Raw genomic sequence first — 19,948 nt, forward strand, 5'->3', positions numbered from 1 at the left:
CACAGAAGCCCTTCCAGTGGCTAGCTTTCTCGCTCAGGAGAAAAAAAACAAAACTCCCAACTGCACTGAGAGACAACTCTAAGCCAGGGAAAAACTGGCTGTAAGGGACCAAAACTTGAGAACAGTATTTCCCCCAAGAGGAGTGTGCGCCTACAGCCAATCTTGCGGGACTTTCCTAAGGCAGGACTGATGGGGAACCAAAGCTTGTCTGCACCACCACGAGACTCCTCCCCATCCAAGCTGAGCACAGAAGCCTTCCTAGCTGAGACACTGCTGATCCTCACAGCCAATCGGCTTGGAGATCAACGCACTCAGTGATACCAACAATAAGCAAGGCTTAACAACAAGACTGCACACATAGCTCATTAAGGGCTACACCAAGACTGTCCACCTCAGGTAACTGGAAAGGCTGTGCTACTGGGCTCTGCCAGGACACCTAGCACACAAAACTATTCCATCAACTCAGGAAAGCAGCTAAAATGCAGAGAAGAGGCAGGACACAAAGGAAGGAAATGGATGAAAGTAAAAGAATGGACATTGAGTTCAAAACCACAGTTATAAGGTTTTTCAAGAATTTCCTAGAAAAGGCTGATAAAATAAATGAGACCTTTGAGGATATGAAAAGGGATCAACTAGAAATAAAGAATACATTGTTTAAAATAAAAAATATTATACAGAGTCCTAAAAACAGACCGGAAGATCGCAAGAATCAAGTCAAAGATTTGGAACACAAAGAGCCAGAGGACACTCTTCCGCAGAAGCAAGAAGAGAAGAAATTCCAGAGAGTTGAAGATAGTGTAAGAAACCAAGAAACCTCGCTTGAAACAACTTCAAGCGAACCAACATCAGAATTATGGGGGTCCCAGAAGAAGAGAGAGAGCAAGACACGGAAAACATGTTGGGAGAAATAGTGACAGAAAACTTCCCCCACCTTGGGAAAGAAATAGATTTACAAGTCCAGGAAGCACACAGAACCCCAAACAAAAGGAATCCAAAGAGGACCACAGCAAGACACATCATAATTAAAATTCCAAGAGCAAAAGACAGAATATTAAAAGCTGCAAGAGCAAAGCAGGTAGTTACCTATAAAGGAGCACCTATACGATTGTCAGCTGATTTCTCAACAGAAACCATGCAGGCCAGACGGGAATGGCAAGAAATATTCAAGGTGATGAATAGCAAGAACCTACAGCCAAAACTATTCTACCCAGCAAAGCTATCACTCAGAATCAAAGGCTAGATAAAGAGCTTCACAAATAAAAATAAAAAAATCTAAAGGATTTCATCACCGCCAAACCAGAATTATATGAATTACTGAATGGGGTTCTTTAAGAAGAGAAAGAAGATTGCTGAGACCGGTTTGGCTCAATGGATAGAGCGTCGGCTTGGGGACTGAAAGGTCCCGGGTTCGATTCCGGTCAAGGGCATGTACCTTGGTTGCGGGCACATCTCCAGTAGGGGGTGTGCAAGAGGCAGCTGGTCGATGACTCTCTCTTTCATCGATGTTTCTAGCTCTCTATCTCTCTCCCTTCCTCTCTGTACAAAATCAATAAAATATATTTAAAAAAAAAAAGAAGAGAAAGAAGATAAACATTAAAATTATGAACAAAAAATACATAACTATCAACAAGTGAATCTAAAATCCAAGAGAATTAAAAAACCTGATGACCAATATTAACTGTTGGATACAACAGAATCAGAGTTATGGAAGGGAGTGGACTGACTACTCTCGGGGGAAAAGGGAGTGGGGGGTGTGGGAAGAGACTGAACAAAAACTGTGCACCTATGGATGAGGACAATGGGAGGTGGGGAAAGGTCAGAGGGTGGGGTGGGAACCTGGTGTAGGGGAGCAATGGAGGGAGAAAAAGAAAGAGGAACATTTGTAATAATCTGAACAATAAAGATTTATTTTTAAATAAATAAATAAATAGAAGGCAGTGTTATTTCTGTTGTATTCTCTCATTTTTCAGTCAATCCGCCCTTGTCTCAAATCCCAGTATACCAATCCTATGAAACTTACCAAATAAGAGGAGAGAGAGGAATTCAGCCACCATACTGAGCCTGCCGCTGGATTCAAGGACTCGTTTTCAGTTTAAAACCGCAGGAGGAAGGAAAGCTTGATGTGGGTGGTGGCACCTTTGCTCCAGCCCATTTCTTCCTTCCCTTCACGTAACCCACAGGTTTGATGTCGCAAGCACATTCATTTTTTTCATTTTTTATTTTTAAAAACTACATTTTATTGATTTTTCACAGAGAGGAAGGGAGAGGGACAGAGAATTAGAAACATTGATGAGAGAGAATCACCGACCAGCCGCCTCCTGCACACCCCCCAGGAGTCCCGGTCATAAACTTCAAAAGACGTAATAAAAACAGCATTTTCAACATTTGACCAACTGCTGGTCAGAGCAGAAGACAGAGCAGAGGGGAAGCACTCATAAATACTGTATAGGAACCCATCTTTCCCCCGTTTCCAAAGAAGAACAGTTCCTGCACGTGAAACCATTTGCAACCCGATCAGATGCTGACGTTTGAGGAAGTTTTCAAGTCCTCCGAATGTGGGAGGTGAGGCCGCTCCGTCCTGCCATCGGGCCCAGGGGAAGCGCAGGAGGAAGGAGGTCAGCGTCTCGTCCTTGGCTGGCCGGGGACGGAGGTTTCCCAGAGCCCTTAGGTCTCAGCGGGTCCTGCTGGATGCGGTATTCATCCTCCTCTCCCAACGCGAGGGCCCAGGGGCACCTGAGGGGAGAGGAGGTTGGACCTGGGATCCAGGGAGGAACCAAAAGGAAGAATATTGAGTCTCAGCCTCCACACACAGGTTCCCCGCCAGGAAGAACCAGCCCTTCTCCCCAGCTTCTCCACGTAGGCACGTTTCCATGGGGATATGGACAGTACCTGCTCCTCTGCTGCTCCCACAAGGACTGGCACTTTAGTTGCTGTTTGAAAGGAAAGGAGAAGAGATGCTAAATGTTCTTACTGTGACCAGAATGGCCACACCAGGTGAAGAGAAGCCCACTTGTGCAGTAATGTGGGACATAAACCCAGTGGGTGGGCTTGGAGGGGAACCTCGTATCATGCCAGCAGCCCATGAGAGAGAGAGAGAGAGGTGTTCAGGCTTTTACCTGGACCCCTGGGGGGAGCTCCTCTGGCTCCACCAGGCCTCCACCAGGAAGGCCACCATGAGCACCACGATGAAGGCCGACAGTCCCAGCCGGACGAGGTTACCCGTGGTGTAGTCTGTTGATGTGGCACCGGGGGAATCTGAAAGGGAGAGGAGGGCCACCATGATGCCCCTGCTTCTCAATGGCCTAGCAGAGGTGACCCTCCCGGGCCCATGTGTGTGTCCTGGGCAGTGCTCAGTTGTACTATGTTTGTTAACAGTTCTGATCATGGAAACAACAGGTGGAACGCTATGAGAGTTGTAGTAGTGCTTCATCTTTTTAATATTTTCTCGGCCTTACCTCTCTTCCTTCTTTTATTTGCTTTCACCTCATTTGCACCTTCCTGCATTTCCTTTCCCCTCTCTCTCCTTTTGTTAGGAATCTGTGTGCAAGCACCACAGAGAATCACTGACATTCAGCAGGCTGCATCAGCATCCGTCCTCACAGCACAGAACGCAGCCAGCAGCAAGCTCAGGTGAACTTAGTAGCTAAGCACCATGACCGGCCTGAGTTCAGCTGTAGTCACGAGTGGCTCAATCTTGCCACTGGTCCTCATTCCTGAAGAGCAGCCTGCATTTATATCCCCCCATCTCGCTCATCCCAGCTCGTGCAAAGGTGACCTCTCAACCCACCAGCACCCATGTTCCCTGCAGGCAGAGTCCATGGGGGAAATGGGTAACAACCCTTCTTCCCAGGAATCAGGGAGCTGTGGGCACCTGGCAGGGCTGGCCATACAGACCTTGACCTAATTGTAAGACATTCGCTGACCGCTTTAGAAGATGCACCAGCAGGATGTGCAGCATACAGAGCTAAAGCACAGTGTGCCACAGCAGGAAACGAGGTAACCACAGATTATTCCACCATGAGTATCGGGATTAAAAACAAACAACAACAACAACATTGCATCTGTCACCATCAAGCAGGAGGCTGTGGAATGCCACATTCTGAGAACAAAAGAGAGTTCAGGGTAATTCCTTTGAAAAAAGCATCCAAAGTTTATGAGATGCAGAGAGTGGTGGGAGGAATGGCGGTAATGGCAGGCCTGGTAATTCTGAAGAACAGCATGAGAAATTAAGAATTCAGAACAAAGAAGGGCGAAGAAGTGGAAATTAGGAAGTGAGAGGCAGAAGATGACAGATCCCTTTTTAAAGTTCTTTTGTTATATAATTTTTTAATTGATTTTGGTGAGGAAGGGAAAGAGCTACAGAGAGGGGTAGACACATGAATGAGAAGAGAGAACCATTGCTCAGGCGCCTTCCACAAGCCCTCTAATGGGGATTGGACCACAACCCAGGCACATGACCCAAATCTGCCTTTCTCATTTCTAATGATCTACTTATCATCTTACCATTTCTCTTAGGGTCTGTGTTATGTTTTCTAGATCCCTCGGTGTTGTGTGGGAGACTGTAATCATGAGAAAGATCAGGGAAGCTTGGTGACAGTGTTAACCCTGTCTTCACTCTTGATTATCTGAAGCCTTAAGTAGGCTTAAGTCTCCCAACAGTTTCATCTGTGATAGAAGCCCATAGTAAGGTCTACCAGGGGCCTGGGTAACATAAATTAGGTCATAGCCATTTGCTTGCAGTTTTTAAGAGAGTTCATGGGAGAGGATGGACTTCATACCTTGGGGGACACGAGCAGCTGGAAGGCAGGGACTCTGTGCTGGTCACCACATTATTCCCAGTGTTCCTCAGGTCCTGGCCCATAGTAGGACCTCTATGAAAGCACATTGACTGACTGATGAGATCCTCCAGTGTAAGTACATGGTATAGATGTGCACCCTATGTTCATTGTAGCATTTTGTTTGTTGTTGTTTTTTAAAATATATTTCATTGATTTTTTTACAGAGAGGAAGGGAGAGGGTAGAAAGTTAGAAACATCGATGAGAGAGAAACATCCATCAACTGCCTCCTGCACACCTCCTACTGGGGATGTGCCTGCAACCCAGGTACATGCCCTTGACTGGAATCAAACCTGGGACTTTTCAGGTTTCTGCTGTAGCATCATTTTTCACAAGAATGTGAAAAAATGCCAGCTCGCCTGACTGGCGTGCCTCAGTGGTTGAGCATCGACTTATGAACCAGGAGGTCACAGTTGGATTCCCGACCAGGGCACATGCGGGTAAAGGGAGGATAAAGGTGATGGGAGGAGACTGACTTGTGGTGATAAACACACAATATGGTATACAGATTATTATAGAACTAGAGGCCCAGTGCACCCTCTGCCTGGCCTGCCTCCTCTCACAGTCCAGGAGCCCTCAGGGGCCGGAGGTGACCTGGCAATCAGGGGAAGGCAATGGACACCCCATCACACCTCTGCTGCTGCCACTGCCGGCAGCACAAGCCTCAGCCAGTCCTGGGTACCTAGCCTTGGGTGGCCTTGGGCAGCTGAGGGGGGCTGAGGGGACTGGAGGACTCTGGAGGCAGGCATGTGGAGTGCCACATGCCTGCTGTTCCAGCTGAGGGGGCTGAGGGGACTGGGTGCCACCATTGTATGGCTGTGGGCACCACCATCTTTGAGGGTGGAGCAGTCAATTAGCATATTTCCTTCTTATTGGCTGTGGGTGCCACCATCTTTGTGGTGCTGTGAGGGTCAATTAGCATATTACCTCTTTATTATATAGGATTGTATCCCTGAAACCTATATAATTTTAATAACCAATGTCAACCCCATTAAATTCAACTTTTAAAAAAGAAAGGAAGCCGAAACTGGTTTGGCTCAATGGATAGAGCGTTGGCTTGGGGACTGAAAGGTCCCAGGTTCGATTCCGGTCAAGGGCATGTACCTTGGTTGCGGGCATATCCCCAGTAGGGGGTGTGCAAGAGGTAGCTGATGGATGATTCTCTCTCATCGATGTTTCTAACTCTCTATCCCTCTCTCTACCTCTCTGTAAAAAATCAATAAAATATATTTAAAAAATAAAAATAAAAATAAAATAAAATTCAATAAAATATATTGGGGGGGGAAAACATAGACACAAGGTGAAAAGGCTCAAAGAATAAATGGATAAATAAAATGCAAGACCACAGAATAGTCTTCAGCCATAAAAAGGAATGAAAGGGTGACACATGCTATAACATAGATCGACCTTGAAAACATTATGCATATGGCCCTGGCCGGTGTGGCTCAGGGTTGGTTGAGCACTGCCCCATGCACCAGAAGTTCATTGGTACAGTATCCAGTCAGGGCACATGCCTGGGTTTCAGGCTCAGTCCCCAGTAGGAGGCATGCAGGAGGCAGCGGATCATTGTTTCTTTCTCACATTGATATTTGTCTCTCTCTCTCTCTCCTTTTCTCTAAATTAATAAAACCATATTTTGGGGGGAAAACATTATGCACATAAAATGAACCAGACACAAAAAGACAAACATTGTATGAGTACACTTATACAAAGTATCTAGGAGAGGCAAATTCATAGAGACCGGAAGTAGAACGGAGGTTACCAGAGGTTGGGAAGAAAGAGAAAATGGGTTATTGGATAATGGTTATGGAGTTGATGTTTGGTACGATGAGAACGTTTTGGGTGGTGATGGTTGCACAACATTCTGAATGTACTTATATATTTAAATTTTATTTAATGATTGTTTTTAGAGAGGCGGAAGGGAGAGAGAGAAAATATATATTCTATTTTTTTTTATCATTCATTAGTTGATTCCTTAAAAAAATGATGTTTTTATCAATTACAGAGAAGAAGGGAGAGGGAGAGAGAGAAACATCACTGATGAGAGAGAATCATTGCGGGGCCACCTCCCTCATCCCCCACCATGGGGATGGGGCCCCACCCCAGGCAGTTGGCCGGGCTGGGAAGCCAAGTTCTCAACATGTCACAGAAACCTTACCTGCCACCGAGATCGGGAGCTCATCACTGGGCTCTGAGGCCCGGAAAGGAGCCCTTGGTTGGAAGTATACACAGCTGTAGTCCCCAGTGTCACTGCCTGTCACCCTGGGAAGGGAGAAGTCTGTCTCCATTTCTACTGGACCCTGGACCATTATGGGTGTTGAGGTTCCTTTCTTCAGTAGAGCAAACATGGAGGGTTCAATCACATGCTTGGGCTGCTGACACTGCAGAGTCACGTTTTCTCCTGCAGTCACCTCACCCCTGTGGTGGGCGTGGAGGGAAGGTTTAGGTAATTCTCCTGTAAGAGAAGGAAGCTCAGAAGTCATAGGCAGGAGCCTTGGGTCCCGCTCAGGCTTGTTGTCCTGGCAGGTCCCCAAGCAGTGTGGGAAGTGACAGACAGCTGACCTCACCCTCTTTCTGCTCTGACTCCAGGAAGGAGATGTCCTTCCCAGCAGCCCTGGGTAAAGATAGTGCCCTCAGCTCTGCTCCTGTCCTTCTCCATCTCACCTCCCATTCACACTGGAGGGGAGACCCCTGGTCCTCTCTCATTCTCTGGATCCCCCCTCATCCCTGTCCTAGGGAGATGGTGTGTCATTCTGAGCTCCCCGTCCTCACCTATCACCAGTAGGAGAAGGACATCACTGGGCAGTGACCTTATGAGGGGGCTCCTTGTCCAGTATTCACAGGTGTACTCTCCATTGTCACTGGTTGTTAGGTCAGTGAGGTGAAACTCTGCCAGGCCCTCTGGGGAATCAGGAGATGAGGCCTTCAAAACATTGTTCTTTCTGAGAGCAAACTTTATGTCCCTGGAGTAGATCTCCCCAGTAGGAGTGGAGCATCGCAGTGTCACATGACTGTTGGCAGGAACCATCCAGCTGGGCGAGGCACGGATGGAGGGCCTAGGAAGTGACCCTGGAAGAAAGCAGAGTCCAGGCTGGACTTGATTCACTCACCTGCTCTTCTGAAGAAAGAGGAGGGTGAGGGGATTTGGAGTGAAGGAGAAGGAAGGCTTTCCTTGAGAAACACTCACCATCTCTTCTTAGTACTTGGCCAGCACACAGCCCTGCAAAGGAACCGTCATGAGGCAGAAGCCTGGAATCCACATCATCACTGGGCCCTAATGGCTGAGGGACCCTCTCAGGGGCTGGTGATGGCAGCCAGGCATTTGGGATTCCTCCCTTTTCCCACGCTGGGCTCTGCTCTGCTCCAAGGTCCTCCATCAGACCTACCAGAGGTTCTCCAAGCTGTGCTCACCCCCCATGGCTCCAAGATCTTTCCACTTTCCACAAAACTCCACAAACCCGCCGGTTCTCATCAGTCCTGAACCACTCTTTGGTTACCATTTCTGTTACTGTCAGTGTTGTTTTCTAGATCCCACAGTGTTGTGTGAAAGCCTGTAATCATGAGACAGATCAGGGAAGCGTGGTCACTGGGTGTAACCCTGTCCACTCTGATGTTACCTGAGGCCCCACATAGGCCTGAGTCTTCTGACAGTTTCATCTGTGATAGCGAACCCCATAGTAAAGTCTACCAGGGGCCTTGGGTGACATAAATTAAGTCATAAAAATTGCTTCCAATTTTTAAAAAATGCATTAAAAATTGCTTTTTATTGATTTCAGAGAGGAAGGAAAATGGAGGGAGGGAGGGAGGGAAGGAAAGAGAGAGGGAGGGAGGGAGGGAGGGAGGGAGGGAGAGAAACATCAATGAGGAGAATCATTGATAGGTTGCCTCCTGCACACCCTTTACTGGGGATCGTGCCTGCAACTCAGGATTGTGCCCAGACTGGGAATGAACTGGGGACCTCTTAGTCCATGGGATGACACTCAATCTACTGAGCCACCAAGCTGGGCTGCTTACAGTTTTTAAGAGAGTTCATGGAAGCCGAAACCGGTTTGCCTCAATGGTAGAGCGTCAGTCTGCGGACTGAGGGGTCCCAGGTTCAATTCCGGCCAAGGGCATGCACATTGGTTGCGGGCATGCCCTTTGCCGGGGGTGTGCAGGAGGTGACTGGTCGATGTTTCTCTCTCATCAATGTTTCTAGCTCTCTGTCTCTCTCCCTTCCTCTCTGTAAAAAATCAGTAAAATTTCTCCAAAAAAAAAAAAAAAAGAGTTCCTGGAAGATTAGGGCAGGGAAAGGGACTGGGGGGTAAGAGTCTGGGGGGGTAACCTGTAAATTAAGCTGAGATGACAAGAGACATCATCATAAGGTCTTGTGGAGCAATTTTAAGTGCAGACCATAACACCCTCCATGTGGCATTCGCTGGCTGAGTATCAAGCAAGATACTAACACATTGAGACGCTCCTCAGTCCCCACCTATTCAACACCAGCCCCCCTCCCTCCTGAAGGCACTGCTGATGGGGAGCAGGGAGCCTGTAATTGGGGGCTCCTTCATGACTGTGGAGCACACAACTCCCACACTGAGAAACACTTGATACTTAAGTGGCCACAAAGCCTGCAGCATGGGTCTCGACGTGTGTGAAGCAATCAATAAATAGAAGGGGGTTATTTCTGTTGCATTCGTCACATCTCTCTGTCAGCCACCCTTGTCTCAACTCCCAGTATACCAATCCTAAGAAACTTACCAAATAAGAGGAGAGAAAGGAATCCAGCCATCATCCTGAGCCTGCTGCTAGATTCAAGAACCAGTTTCAGTTTAAAACCACAGGAGGAAGGAAAGCTTGATGGGGGTGCTGGTGTCTGTGTTCCAGCCCATTTCTTCCTTCCCTTCACGTGACCCCCCAGGTTTGATGTCACAATCACATTAATCACTTTTTATTGTTAATCCTTGCTGAAGACTAGTTTTGCCTTGGTTTTTAGATAGAGGGAAGGAAGAGAGAAGACAGAGAAACATCAGTGTGAGAGAGACACGTTGATTAGTGTCCTCCTCCACAGGCCCTGACCGAAACCAGGGATCAAACCTGCAAGCCAGGTACCTTCCCTTGACCGGGAATCAAACCTGTGACCCTTCGATGTATAGACTGATGCCTTAACTACTGAAATGAAGTCACATTCTTTTTAAAAAATATTTTTTTTTTTATTGATTTCAGACAGGAAGCGGGAGAGAGAGAAAAACATCAATAATAAGAATCATTGTTTGGGTGCCCCTGCACCCAACTTTCAAAATCTCCCAGATGATGCAAATAACAGCTGAGGTGGAGAGCCACTGCTTTAACTGAACCGAGAAATATGTTTATTAAGACTAGGCATTGACATTGATGGTCAAAGTCAGTTGGCTTAGAAAGAGACTTCCTAATGAAAGTGATTATGGACATCACCACCAGCCACAGCCTTCCTGCTCAGTGTGGTTGGCACAGTTTCTCCTGATGCTAACATACATTTAAAGTAAACAGTACCTTTAAAGCTAACATATCTTTAAAGCCTGTTGATGAGCATAGTTAGAAGAAAATCAACGGATGTTGGTTAGGCCTGTGTTTCTAAGAGAGTTCCTCTTTTTACCCTGTGTGAGACAAACAGTTTTGTGTCTTAGTAGCAAAAAGGGGGAAGTTGCCAGGCCTTTGTGCTAAAATTGCATGGAAAAATACAAAATACTGTATTTTAGCCCTGGCTGGTGTTTCTAAGTGGTTAGCGCATCAGCCCTTGCACCGAAGGGTCGCTGGTTCAACTTCCTGTCAAGGGCACATACCTGAGTTACAGTTTCATTCCCTGGTCCTAGCCAGGGTATGTGTGGAAGGCAACCAGTGTTTCTCCTCCCTTCCTTCCCTCTGTTCCTTCCACTCTCTAAAAATCAGTGGAAAGAATATCCTCTGGTAAGGATTAATAAGATAAATATATTTCATGTTATTTTGGGGAAATTCGTAAATAGACACAAGGTGAGCCAAAACCGGTTTGGCTCTGTGGATAGAGCGTCTGCTTGCGGACTGAAAGGTCCCAGGTTCAATTATGGTCAAGGGCATATATCTGGGTTGCGGGCACATCCCCAGTAGGGGGTGTGCAAGAGGCAGCTGATTGATGATTCTCTCTCATCGATGTTTCTAACTCTATCCCTCTCTCTTCCTCTCTGTAAAAATCAATAAAATAGCCAAAACCGATTTGGCTCAGTGGATAGAGCATTGGCCTGCGGACTGAAAGATCCCGGGTTCGATTCCTGTCAAGGGCATGTACCTTGGTTGTGGGCACATCCCCAGTAGGGGATGTGCAAGAGGTAGCTGATGGATGATTCTCTCTCATCGATGTTTCTAATTCTCTATCCCTCTCTCTTCCTCTCTGTAAAAAATCAATAAAATATATTTAAAAAATAAAAATAAAAATAAAATAAAAATCAATAAAATATATTGGGGGGGAAAACATAGACACAAGGTGAAAAGGCTCAAAGAATAAATGGATAAATAAAATGCAAGACCACAGAATAGTCTTCAGCCATAGAAAGGAATGAAAGTGTGACACATGCTATAACATAGATGGACCTTGAAAACATTATGCATATGGCCCTGGCCAGTGTGGCTCAGTTGGTTGAGCACTGCCCCACGCACCAGAAGTTCATTGGTACAATATCCAGTCAGGGCACATGCCTGGGTTTCAGGCTTAGTCCCCAGTAGGGGGCATGCAGGAGGCAGTGGATCATTGCTTCTTTCTCACATTGATATTTACCTCTCTCTTTCTCCTTTTCTCTAAATTAATAAAACCATATTTGGGGAAAAAAACATTATGCACATAAAATGAACCAGACACAAAAAGACAAATATTGTGTGAGTACACTTATACAAAGTTTCTAGGAGAGGCAAATTCATAGAGACCGGAAGTAGAACAGAGGTTACCAGAGGTTGGGAAGAAAGAGAAAATGGGTTATTGGATTATGGTTATGGAGTTGATGTTTGGTACGATGAGAACGTTGTGGGTGATGATGGTTGCACAGCATTCTGAATGTACTTATATATTTAAATTTTATTTAATGATTGTTTTTAGAGAGGGGGGAGAGAAAATATATATTCTATTTATCATTCATTAGTTGATTCCTTAAAAACATGTTTTTATCAATTACAGAGAAGAAGGGAGAGGGAGAGAGAGAAAAACATCACTGATGAGAGAGAATCATTGCGCGGCCACCTCCCTCATCCCCCACCATGGGGATGGGGCCCCAACCCAGGCAGTTGGCCGGGCTGGGAAGCCAAGTTCTCAAAATGTCACAGAAACCTTACCTGCCACCGAGATCGTGAGCTCATCACTGGGCTGTGAGGCCCGGAAAGGAGCCTCCGTTTCGTAGTACACACAGCTGTAGTCCCCAGTGTCACTGCCTGTCACACTGGGAAGGGAGAAGTCTGTCTCCATTCTTACTGGACCCTGGACCATTATGGGTGTTGAGGTTCCCTTCTTCAGTAGAGCAAACATGTGGGGTCCAATCACATGCCTGGGCTTCTGGCACTGCAGAGTCACGTTTTCTCCTGCAGTCACCTCACCCCTGTGGTGGGCGTGGAGGGAAGGTTTCAGTAAATTTCCTGTAAGAGAAGGAAGCTCAAAAGTCATGGGCAGAAGCCTTGTTGTCCTGGCAGGTCCCCAGGAGTGTGGGAAGTGACAGACACCTGACCTCACCCTCTTTCTGCTCTGACTCCAGGAAGGAGATGTCCCAGCAGCCCTGGGTGAAGGCAGGGCCCTCAGCTCTGCTCCTGTCCTTCTCCATCTCACCTCCCATTCACACTGGAGGGGAGACCCCTGGTCCTCTCTCATTCTCTGGATCCCCCCTCATCCCTGTCCTAGGGAGATGGTGTGTCATTGTGAGCTCCCTTCCTCACCTGTCACCAGTAGGAGAAGGACATCACTGAGCAGTGACCTTCTGGTGGGGCTCTCTGTCCTGTATTCACAGGTGTACTCTCCAGCGTCACTGGTTTTTAGGTCAGTGAGGTGAAACTCTGCCAGGCCCTCTGGGGAATCATGAGATGAGGTCTTCAAAACATTATTCTTTCTGAGAGCAAACTTTATGTTCCTGGAGTCGATCTCCCCAGTAGGAGTGGAGCATCGCAGTGTCACATGACTTTTGGCAGGAACCATCCAGCTGGGCGAGGCATGGATGGAGGGCCTGGGAAGTGACCCTGGAAGGAAGCAGAGTCCAGGCTGGACTTGATTCACTCACCTGCTCTTCTGAAGAAAGAGGAGGGTGAGGGGATTTGGAGTGAAGGAGAAGGAAGGCTTTCCTTGAGAAACACTCACCATCTCTTCTTAGTACTTGGCCAGCACACAGCCCTGCAAAGGAACCGTCATGAGGCAGAAGCCTGGAGTCCACATCATCACTGGGGCCTGATGGCTGAGGGACCCTTTCAGGGGCTGGTGATGACAGCCAGGCATCTGGGATTTCTCCCTTTTCCAACGCTGGGCTCTGCTCTGCTCCAAGGTCCTCCATCAGACCTCCCAGAGGTTCTCCAAGCTGTGCTCACCTCCCAAGGCTCCCAAGATCTTTCCACTTTCCACAAAACTCCACAAACCCGCTGGTTCTCATCAGTCCTGAACCACTCTTTGGATACCATTTCTGTTATTGTCTGTGTTGTTTTCTAGATCCCACAGTGTTGTGTGAAAGACTGTAATCATGAGACAGATCAGGGAAGCTTGGTCACTGGGTGTAACCCTGTCCACTCTGATGTCACCTGAGGCCCCACATAGGCCCGAGTCTTATGACAGTTTCATCTGTGATAGCGAACCCTATAGTAAAGCCTACCAGGGGCCTTGGGTGACATAAATTAAGTCATAAAAATTGCTTCCAATTTTTAAAAAATGCCTTTAAAAATAGCTTTTTATTGATTTCAGAGAGGAAGGAAAATGGAGGGAGGGAGGGAGGGAAGGAAGGAGAGAGGGAGGGAGGAAGGGAGGGAGGGAGAGAGAGAAACATCAATGAGGAGAATCATTGATAGGTTGCCTCCTGCACACCCTTTACTGGGGATCGAGCCTGCAACTCAGGATTGTGCCCAGACTGGGAATGAACTGGGGACCTCTTAGTCCATGGGATGACACTCAATCTACTGAGCCACCAAGCTGGGCTGCTTGCAGTTTTTAAGAGAGTTCAGGGAAGCCGAAACCGGTTTGCCTGAATGGTAGAGCGTCAGTCTGCGGACTGAGGGGTCCCAGGTTCAATTCCGGCCAAGGGCATGCACATTGGTTGCGGGCACATCCCCGGCAGGGGGTGTGCAGGAGGTGACTGGTCGATGTTTCTCTCTCATCAATGTTTCTAGCTCTCTGTCTCTCTCCCTTCCTCTCTGTAAAATATCAATAAAATTTCTCAAAAAAAACCAAAAAACATGGAAGATTAGGGCAGGGAAAGGGACTGGGGGGTAAGTGTCCAGCTTAACCTGTAAATTAAGCTGAGATGACAGGAGACATCATCATAAGGTCTTGTGGAGCAATTTTAAGTGCAGACCATAACACCCTCCATGTGGCATTCGCTGGCTGAGTATCTAGCAAGATACTAACACATTGAGACGCTCCTCAGTCCCCACCTATTCAACACCAGCCCCCCTCCCTCCTGAAGGCATTGCTGATGGGGAGCAGGGAGCCTGTAATTGGGGGCTCCTTCATGACTGTGGAGCACACACACTCCCACACTGAGAAACACTTGATACTTAAGTGGCCATAAAGGCTGCAGCATGGGTCCCGACGTGTGTGAAGCAATCAATAAAAGGAAGGCAGTGCTATTTCTCTTGTATTTGTCACATCTCTCTGTCAATCCACCCTTGTCTCAACTCCCAGTATACCAATCCTAAGAAACTTACCAAATAAGAGGAGAGAGAGGAATCCAGCCATCATCCTGAGCCTGCCACTAGATTCAAGAACCAGTTTCAGTTTTACAACCACAGGAGGAAGGAAAGCTTGATAGGGGTGCTGGTATCTTTGTTCCAGCCCATTTCTTTCTTCCTTTCATGTGACCCACCAGTTTGATGTCACAATCACATTAATTACTTTTTATTGTTAATCCTCGCTGAAGACTAGTTTTGCCTTGTTTTTTAGAGAGAGGGGAGAGAGAAGAGAGAAACATCAATGTGAGAGAGACACGTTGATTGGTGTCCTCCTCCACAGGCCCTGACCAAAGCCACAGTTCAAACCTGCAAGCCAGGTACCTGCCCTTGACCTGGAATCAAACCTGTGATCCTTCGGTGTATAGACTGATGCCTTAACTACTGAAATGAAGTCATTATTTTTAAAAATATATATATTTTTTATTGATTTCAGACAGCAAGGGGGAGATAGAGAAAAACATCAATAATAAGAATCATTGATTAGGTACCCCTGCACGCCCCCTACTGAGGATTAAGCCAGTATCCTGGGCATGCGTCCTTGACCTGAATCGAACCCAGGACCCTTCTGTCCACAGGCAAAACCAGATAGGGCTGAAATCACATTCTGAAAATTAAACCAGTCACTGTCCCATGGAACATTCTGAAAATGACAATGTTTTGGAGATAGAGAAGAAATCATTGGTTGCCAGGGTTGAAGAATGGTGTTAGGAAAGGAAGTGGGTGTGATTACAAAGAGATAGCATGAGGGACATTTTCTTGAGGATGGACTCGATCAGTTGTGGACTGTGTTGGTGAAAATATGATAAAATGTGATAAAAATGATAGCACTGTGCACACACATTGTATTCATGTCAACTTCTTCCTTTTTTTTTTTATTGTAATGTATGAGTAATGGAACCATTGGGAGAAACCCAGTGAAGAAGTGCTATTTTCGAACTTCCTGTGAATCTAGAATTACTTCCAAATAGACTCATAAAAAGTGGGAACTGTGTGAAGAGGAAAAACACAATCTAAACTGAACACGCACAGTCACCCACTGGGGAGTGGGAGCCTCGCTAAAGCGGTTCCCTGTGAGGCCAGGGTGGAGACTGAGCAGAGGTGTTGGGAGAGTGAGCACCGCTGTCTCTTCGATGGCCCCCCCCATCCTGTCTGTGAATGCAGACTTCTGTCTATTTTACTGCACTTGACCAGAGAGTAGCCACCGTGTTTATTCTCAGCACAAGTTTTAGTCATTGAGTGGGAGAAATGGAAACCTTCTCCCGATGCCTGAGGTGTCCTAGAGCCCACAGGGAGAAGTTCAGAGCAGGTGCACAGCCCAGAATGAGTCCTGATCATCCCAGCACCCTGAGAAGTGCAGTGGGCAGAGCCTCCTCTACCCACCTCTTCATACACACAGCGCAGCGGCCATGAGGAGGGACTTGGCTGTAATGAGGGGGAGAGAGAGTGAACCGTCCATGATTTGGCGGGCCCAGCGCTGTGAAGGGAGCAGGGAAGCCAGTAACCTCTGTGTCAGAATCACTTGTTTTATCATCAGAATGTGATTTTCAGAGCTTATCTCCACAGTTATGAGAGAGGAAATAATAGTTCTAAAATAAGAGTGAGCATTTATGGAAAAGAACAATATATCAAACAAGAAATGAGATCTTAAAAATGGAAACACACTGGACATTTTATACCTGCAAGAGCAAATTGATAATATAATATAGATTGAAATTATTTTAAATTTGGTAAATTTGTGAGACTGTACAAAATAAACTTTAAAAGACGTGATAAATACAGCAGATTCAACATTTGACCAGCTGCTGGTCAAAGCAGAAGATACTGGTAGAGGGGAAAGGAAGCACTAATAAATATTGTATTAATATTTCACTGCTTCCCTGAGTTGGTAGAATAGCTTTGTGTCCTATATGGCCCAGTGGGTCAGCCTCCCCAGTTACCATGAGGTGGACACTCTTAGTACACCCCTTTATGGACTGTGTGTACAGCCTTGTTTTAGTTAAGCCTTGATTGTTGTTGGTATCACTGGGAGGAATTTACCTTCATGCCAATTGGCTGTGAGGATCAGCTGTGTCTACGCTGGGAGAACTTCTGTTCTGGAGACAGCCTTATGAGACAAGATTTGCAAACTGGCAGAAGCCTTTGTGCTCAGCTTGGATGGGGCAGAATCTGAGGTCCGAAAAGATAGCCTTGGCTTCTTGTCAGTTCTGGATTCCTGTAAGCCCTGCCCTATGAGGCCCCGGGTCTCAGTGTCCCTCAGTATCACTGCAAGCACCTCTGAGAGAAAGCCGCTCTTGAGTTTCATTGATTGTCTGCCTCTTGCACCCCCTTATTGGGGATCAAGCCCGCAACCCAGGCAAGTGCCCTTGACCTAGGATGCATCTATACTAAGGACCTTTGTATATGTGTTTTCCATAAGGTAACACCAGGATGGGAGGAAAGGTTTGGGGAGCTGGGCAGTTCTGGGTTGAAATTCTGCTTCCCCGTATACCATGTGTGCATGCCGATTCAGTTTGCACGCTCCCGTTGGATTCTTCACCTGTGGGAGTGAACCTAGTTCTCTCGCAGGGTTTTTGCAGTGGTGGTGCTGGATCACAGTGGTGTTTCCCAGATGTGAAATGCAACCATTGCTATCGTTTGTTGGTTCCAGGGGAAAGGGGGGAGGATCAGATATGCGTGATTTTTAAAAATATATTTTTATTGATTTCAAAGAGGAACGGGGAGGGAGAGAGAGATAGAAACATCAATGATGAGAGAGAATCATTGATTGTTTGCCTCTTGCACACCCCCTATTGGGGATCAAGCCCGAAACCCAGGCATGTGCCCTTGACCAGAATCAAATCCGGGACCCTTCAGTCCAGAGGCTGATGCTCTATCCACTGAGCCAACCTGGCTAGGGCGAGCACCCATGATTTTATCAAACATCACATGACTGACCACTGACCAGTGCCTTCGATTTTATAAACAGGAAAGTCTATTCAAAGCTAGCATCTGATACCTCCATCATGACTAATTGCCTTTATATAAAAGAAATGGTAGGTTTCAGGCTCAGAAGCTTGACAAGCAACACTGTATAGTTGAAATATTGTTGCCTTGGCCGGTATTTCTCAATGGTTGGAACCTCACACCGAAGGGTCGAGGGTTCAATTCCCAGTCAAGGAGGTGCAGGCTTAATCCCCAGCCCTTGTCGTGGGGCACATGAAGGAGGCAACTAATCTGTGTGTTTCTCTCACATCAATGTTCCTCTCAATCTTTCTCTCTCTCCCTCCCTTCCATTCTAAAAATCAATGGAAACAATATCCTTGGATGAGATTAACAAAAAATATGTATTGTAACATTGTTTCTCTCTCAGTGTGTTAACTTCATAGTTACCTTATATTTGACACCAGGTTTTATTCATGCTACTGATAAAAAGTTTCTATTATATCTTGAACACTTTTATTTAAACAAAATATGAGTCAATAAGAAAACCATGAGACATTCAGAGAAAATCATAAAGTTGGAGCAAGTCTCATTGCGATTTAGAAAGCACAGGTTTAGGGGTAGTGTGTGTGTGTGTGTGTGTGTGTGTGTGTGTGTGTGTGTTGGCAATATCATATATATATATATATATATTGATTTCAGAGAGGAAGGGAGAGGGAGATAAAAACATCAGTGATGAGAGAGAATCATTGATCTGCTGTCTCCTGTATGCTCCCAACTGGGGATTGAGTCTTCATGTGCCCTTGACCGGAATTGAACCTGGGACCCTTCAGTCTGGAGGCCAACGCTCTGTCCATTGAGCCAAACCTGCTAGGGCTTGGCAAGATTTTTAATACATCACATGCACTCAGTAAACCACAGTTGGTGTTATAATTTCTCCCCGATTCAAACTTCTCACCAATTACATTATTCTCTGCAGCCTCACCCCGCCCCGCTAGACTTACTGAGCAGAGGAGAGAAGCAGGTTATGGATCACAGTGTCACGTCAGCCTGCCCTGGAGTCCTGCACCGTCCACAGAAGCTCCAAAAGCTGGGACGGTCACAGATCATCCCTGACGGGAGTGTGGGCAGTTATGACCTTTCTCTGACCTCTCACTTCCCTCCTCCACAGCCAGTTTCTGGAAGCGTGTTGTGCCATCGACGGCAGCATGTTCCAGCTGATCTTCAAGAAGAACTTCCTCTGTCTCCGTCCATTTCAGGCACCAAGCAGGCAACCCCCCAGATGCCTAAGGCTGGAGCCTGCAGAGTTCTTTGGAGGAGATGAAGGTACTTTGCTCAAAAATTGTGGGAATCCTGGGCAAACCTTTCGGTTGCTAAACAGTGCGCACAGGCTCAGAACTAAGGGCTTGGGCCAGATAGTTCCGTTGCTACAGAAGACTCTCAGACCCTGGCAATGTGGTGAGTGCACGGGGTAGTGCAGGAAAAGGATACACAACAGCAACATACACAGCATAACCGGGGGTAGCCCTGGCCTGTGTGCGGCTCAATTGGGCTTCATTCCGTGCACTGAAAGGTTGCTGGCTCAATTCCTAGTCAGGGCACATGCCCAGGTTCTGGGCTTGATCCCCAGTAGGGGGCGAGCAGGAGGCAGCTGATCAGTGATTCTCATCATTGATGTTGCTATCTCCTTTCCTCTCTCTAAAATCAATTTTAGCCGAAACCGGTTTGGCTCAGTGGATAGAGCGTCGGCCTTAGGACTGAAAGGTCCTGGGTTTGATTCCCTTGGTTGCGGACACATCCCCAGTAGGGGTGATGCAGGAAGCAGCTGATTGATGATTCTCTCTCATCGATGTTTCTAACTCTCTATCCCTCCTTTCCTCTCTGTAAAAAAAATCAATAAAATATATATTTTTAAATAAATTAAATTAAATCAAATAAATTTTAAAAACATTTAAAAACATAAAAAATAAAATCATCTTCGACTCCTAGGAAATGTGTGTGTGTGACTCACAGGCTCTCAGACAGTGGCTGCCACCAAAACGAAATGACCAGAAGGTGTGAAACCACAAGCATTTCTTCTCTTTTCCTTTCCGTCCGCATACCTTCTCACTGCTTTTTGTCCCTAGGTCAGAAAATATTTATGCCTCCGCCACTTAGAAGAGTAAGTCCCAGTTTACCTATTTTGAATGGTTTCCAGCTTCACCATACAGGTGATTTAGTGTGCTTCTGGCCCATTGTGTTTGGTAAAATTCCTTTGGGCCTCATTGACTGGAGATAGATAAACTGAGGCAATGCAAGG

The 19,948-nt window shown here is 46.6% G+C and overlaps 1 protein-coding gene across 1 annotated transcript; it reads right to left on the reverse strand.

Annotated features, from left to right (window-relative positions):
• Window positions 1-1,717: 1,717 nt before the first annotated feature.
• LOC311633414 (T-cell-interacting, activating receptor on myeloid cells protein 1-like) lies at window positions 1,718-18,708 on the reverse strand. Its single transcript, XM_084906079.1, has 11 exons — window positions 18,654-18,708; window positions 14,707-14,929; window positions 13,157-13,189; window positions 12,742-13,038; window positions 12,151-12,447; window positions 8,024-8,056; window positions 7,609-7,905; window positions 6,995-7,291; window positions 3,117-3,255; window positions 2,890-2,930; window positions 1,718-2,755 (listed from the first exon to the last, which is right to left on the reverse strand). Exons 2-10 carry the CDS (start codon window positions 14,738-14,740, stop codon window positions 2,924-2,926), a joined length of 1,434 nt encoding a protein of 477 aa, XP_084762205.1. The 5' UTR covers window positions 14,741-14,929; window positions 18,654-18,708; the 3' UTR covers window positions 1,718-2,755; window positions 2,890-2,923.
• Between the last annotated feature and the right edge of the window lie 1,240 nt (window positions 18,709-19,948).

The sequence above is a fragment of the Pipistrellus hanaki genome, assembly GCF_964339955.1.
Source record: "Pipistrellus hanaki genome assembly, chromosome: 15".
NCBI classification, from domain to species: domain Eukaryota; kingdom Metazoa; phylum Chordata; class Mammalia; order Chiroptera; family Vespertilionidae; genus Pipistrellus; species Pipistrellus hanaki.

Excerpts from the sequence above, each read along its gene's own strand:
- LOC311633414 (XM_084906079.1), bottom strand. The coding sequence starts at position 14,740 with ATGATGGCTGGATTCCTCTCTCTCCTCTTATTTG. Across the intron at positions 8,057-12,150 it reads GCTCACGATCTCGGTGGCAG|GGCTGTGTGCTGGCCAAGTA; the intron begins GTAAGGTTTCTG and ends GTTCCTTTGCAG. Across the intron at positions 3,256-6,994 it reads GCTCCCGATCTCGGTGGCAG|ATTCCCCCGGTGCCACATCA; the intron begins GTAAGGTTTCTG and ends TCTCCCTTTCAG.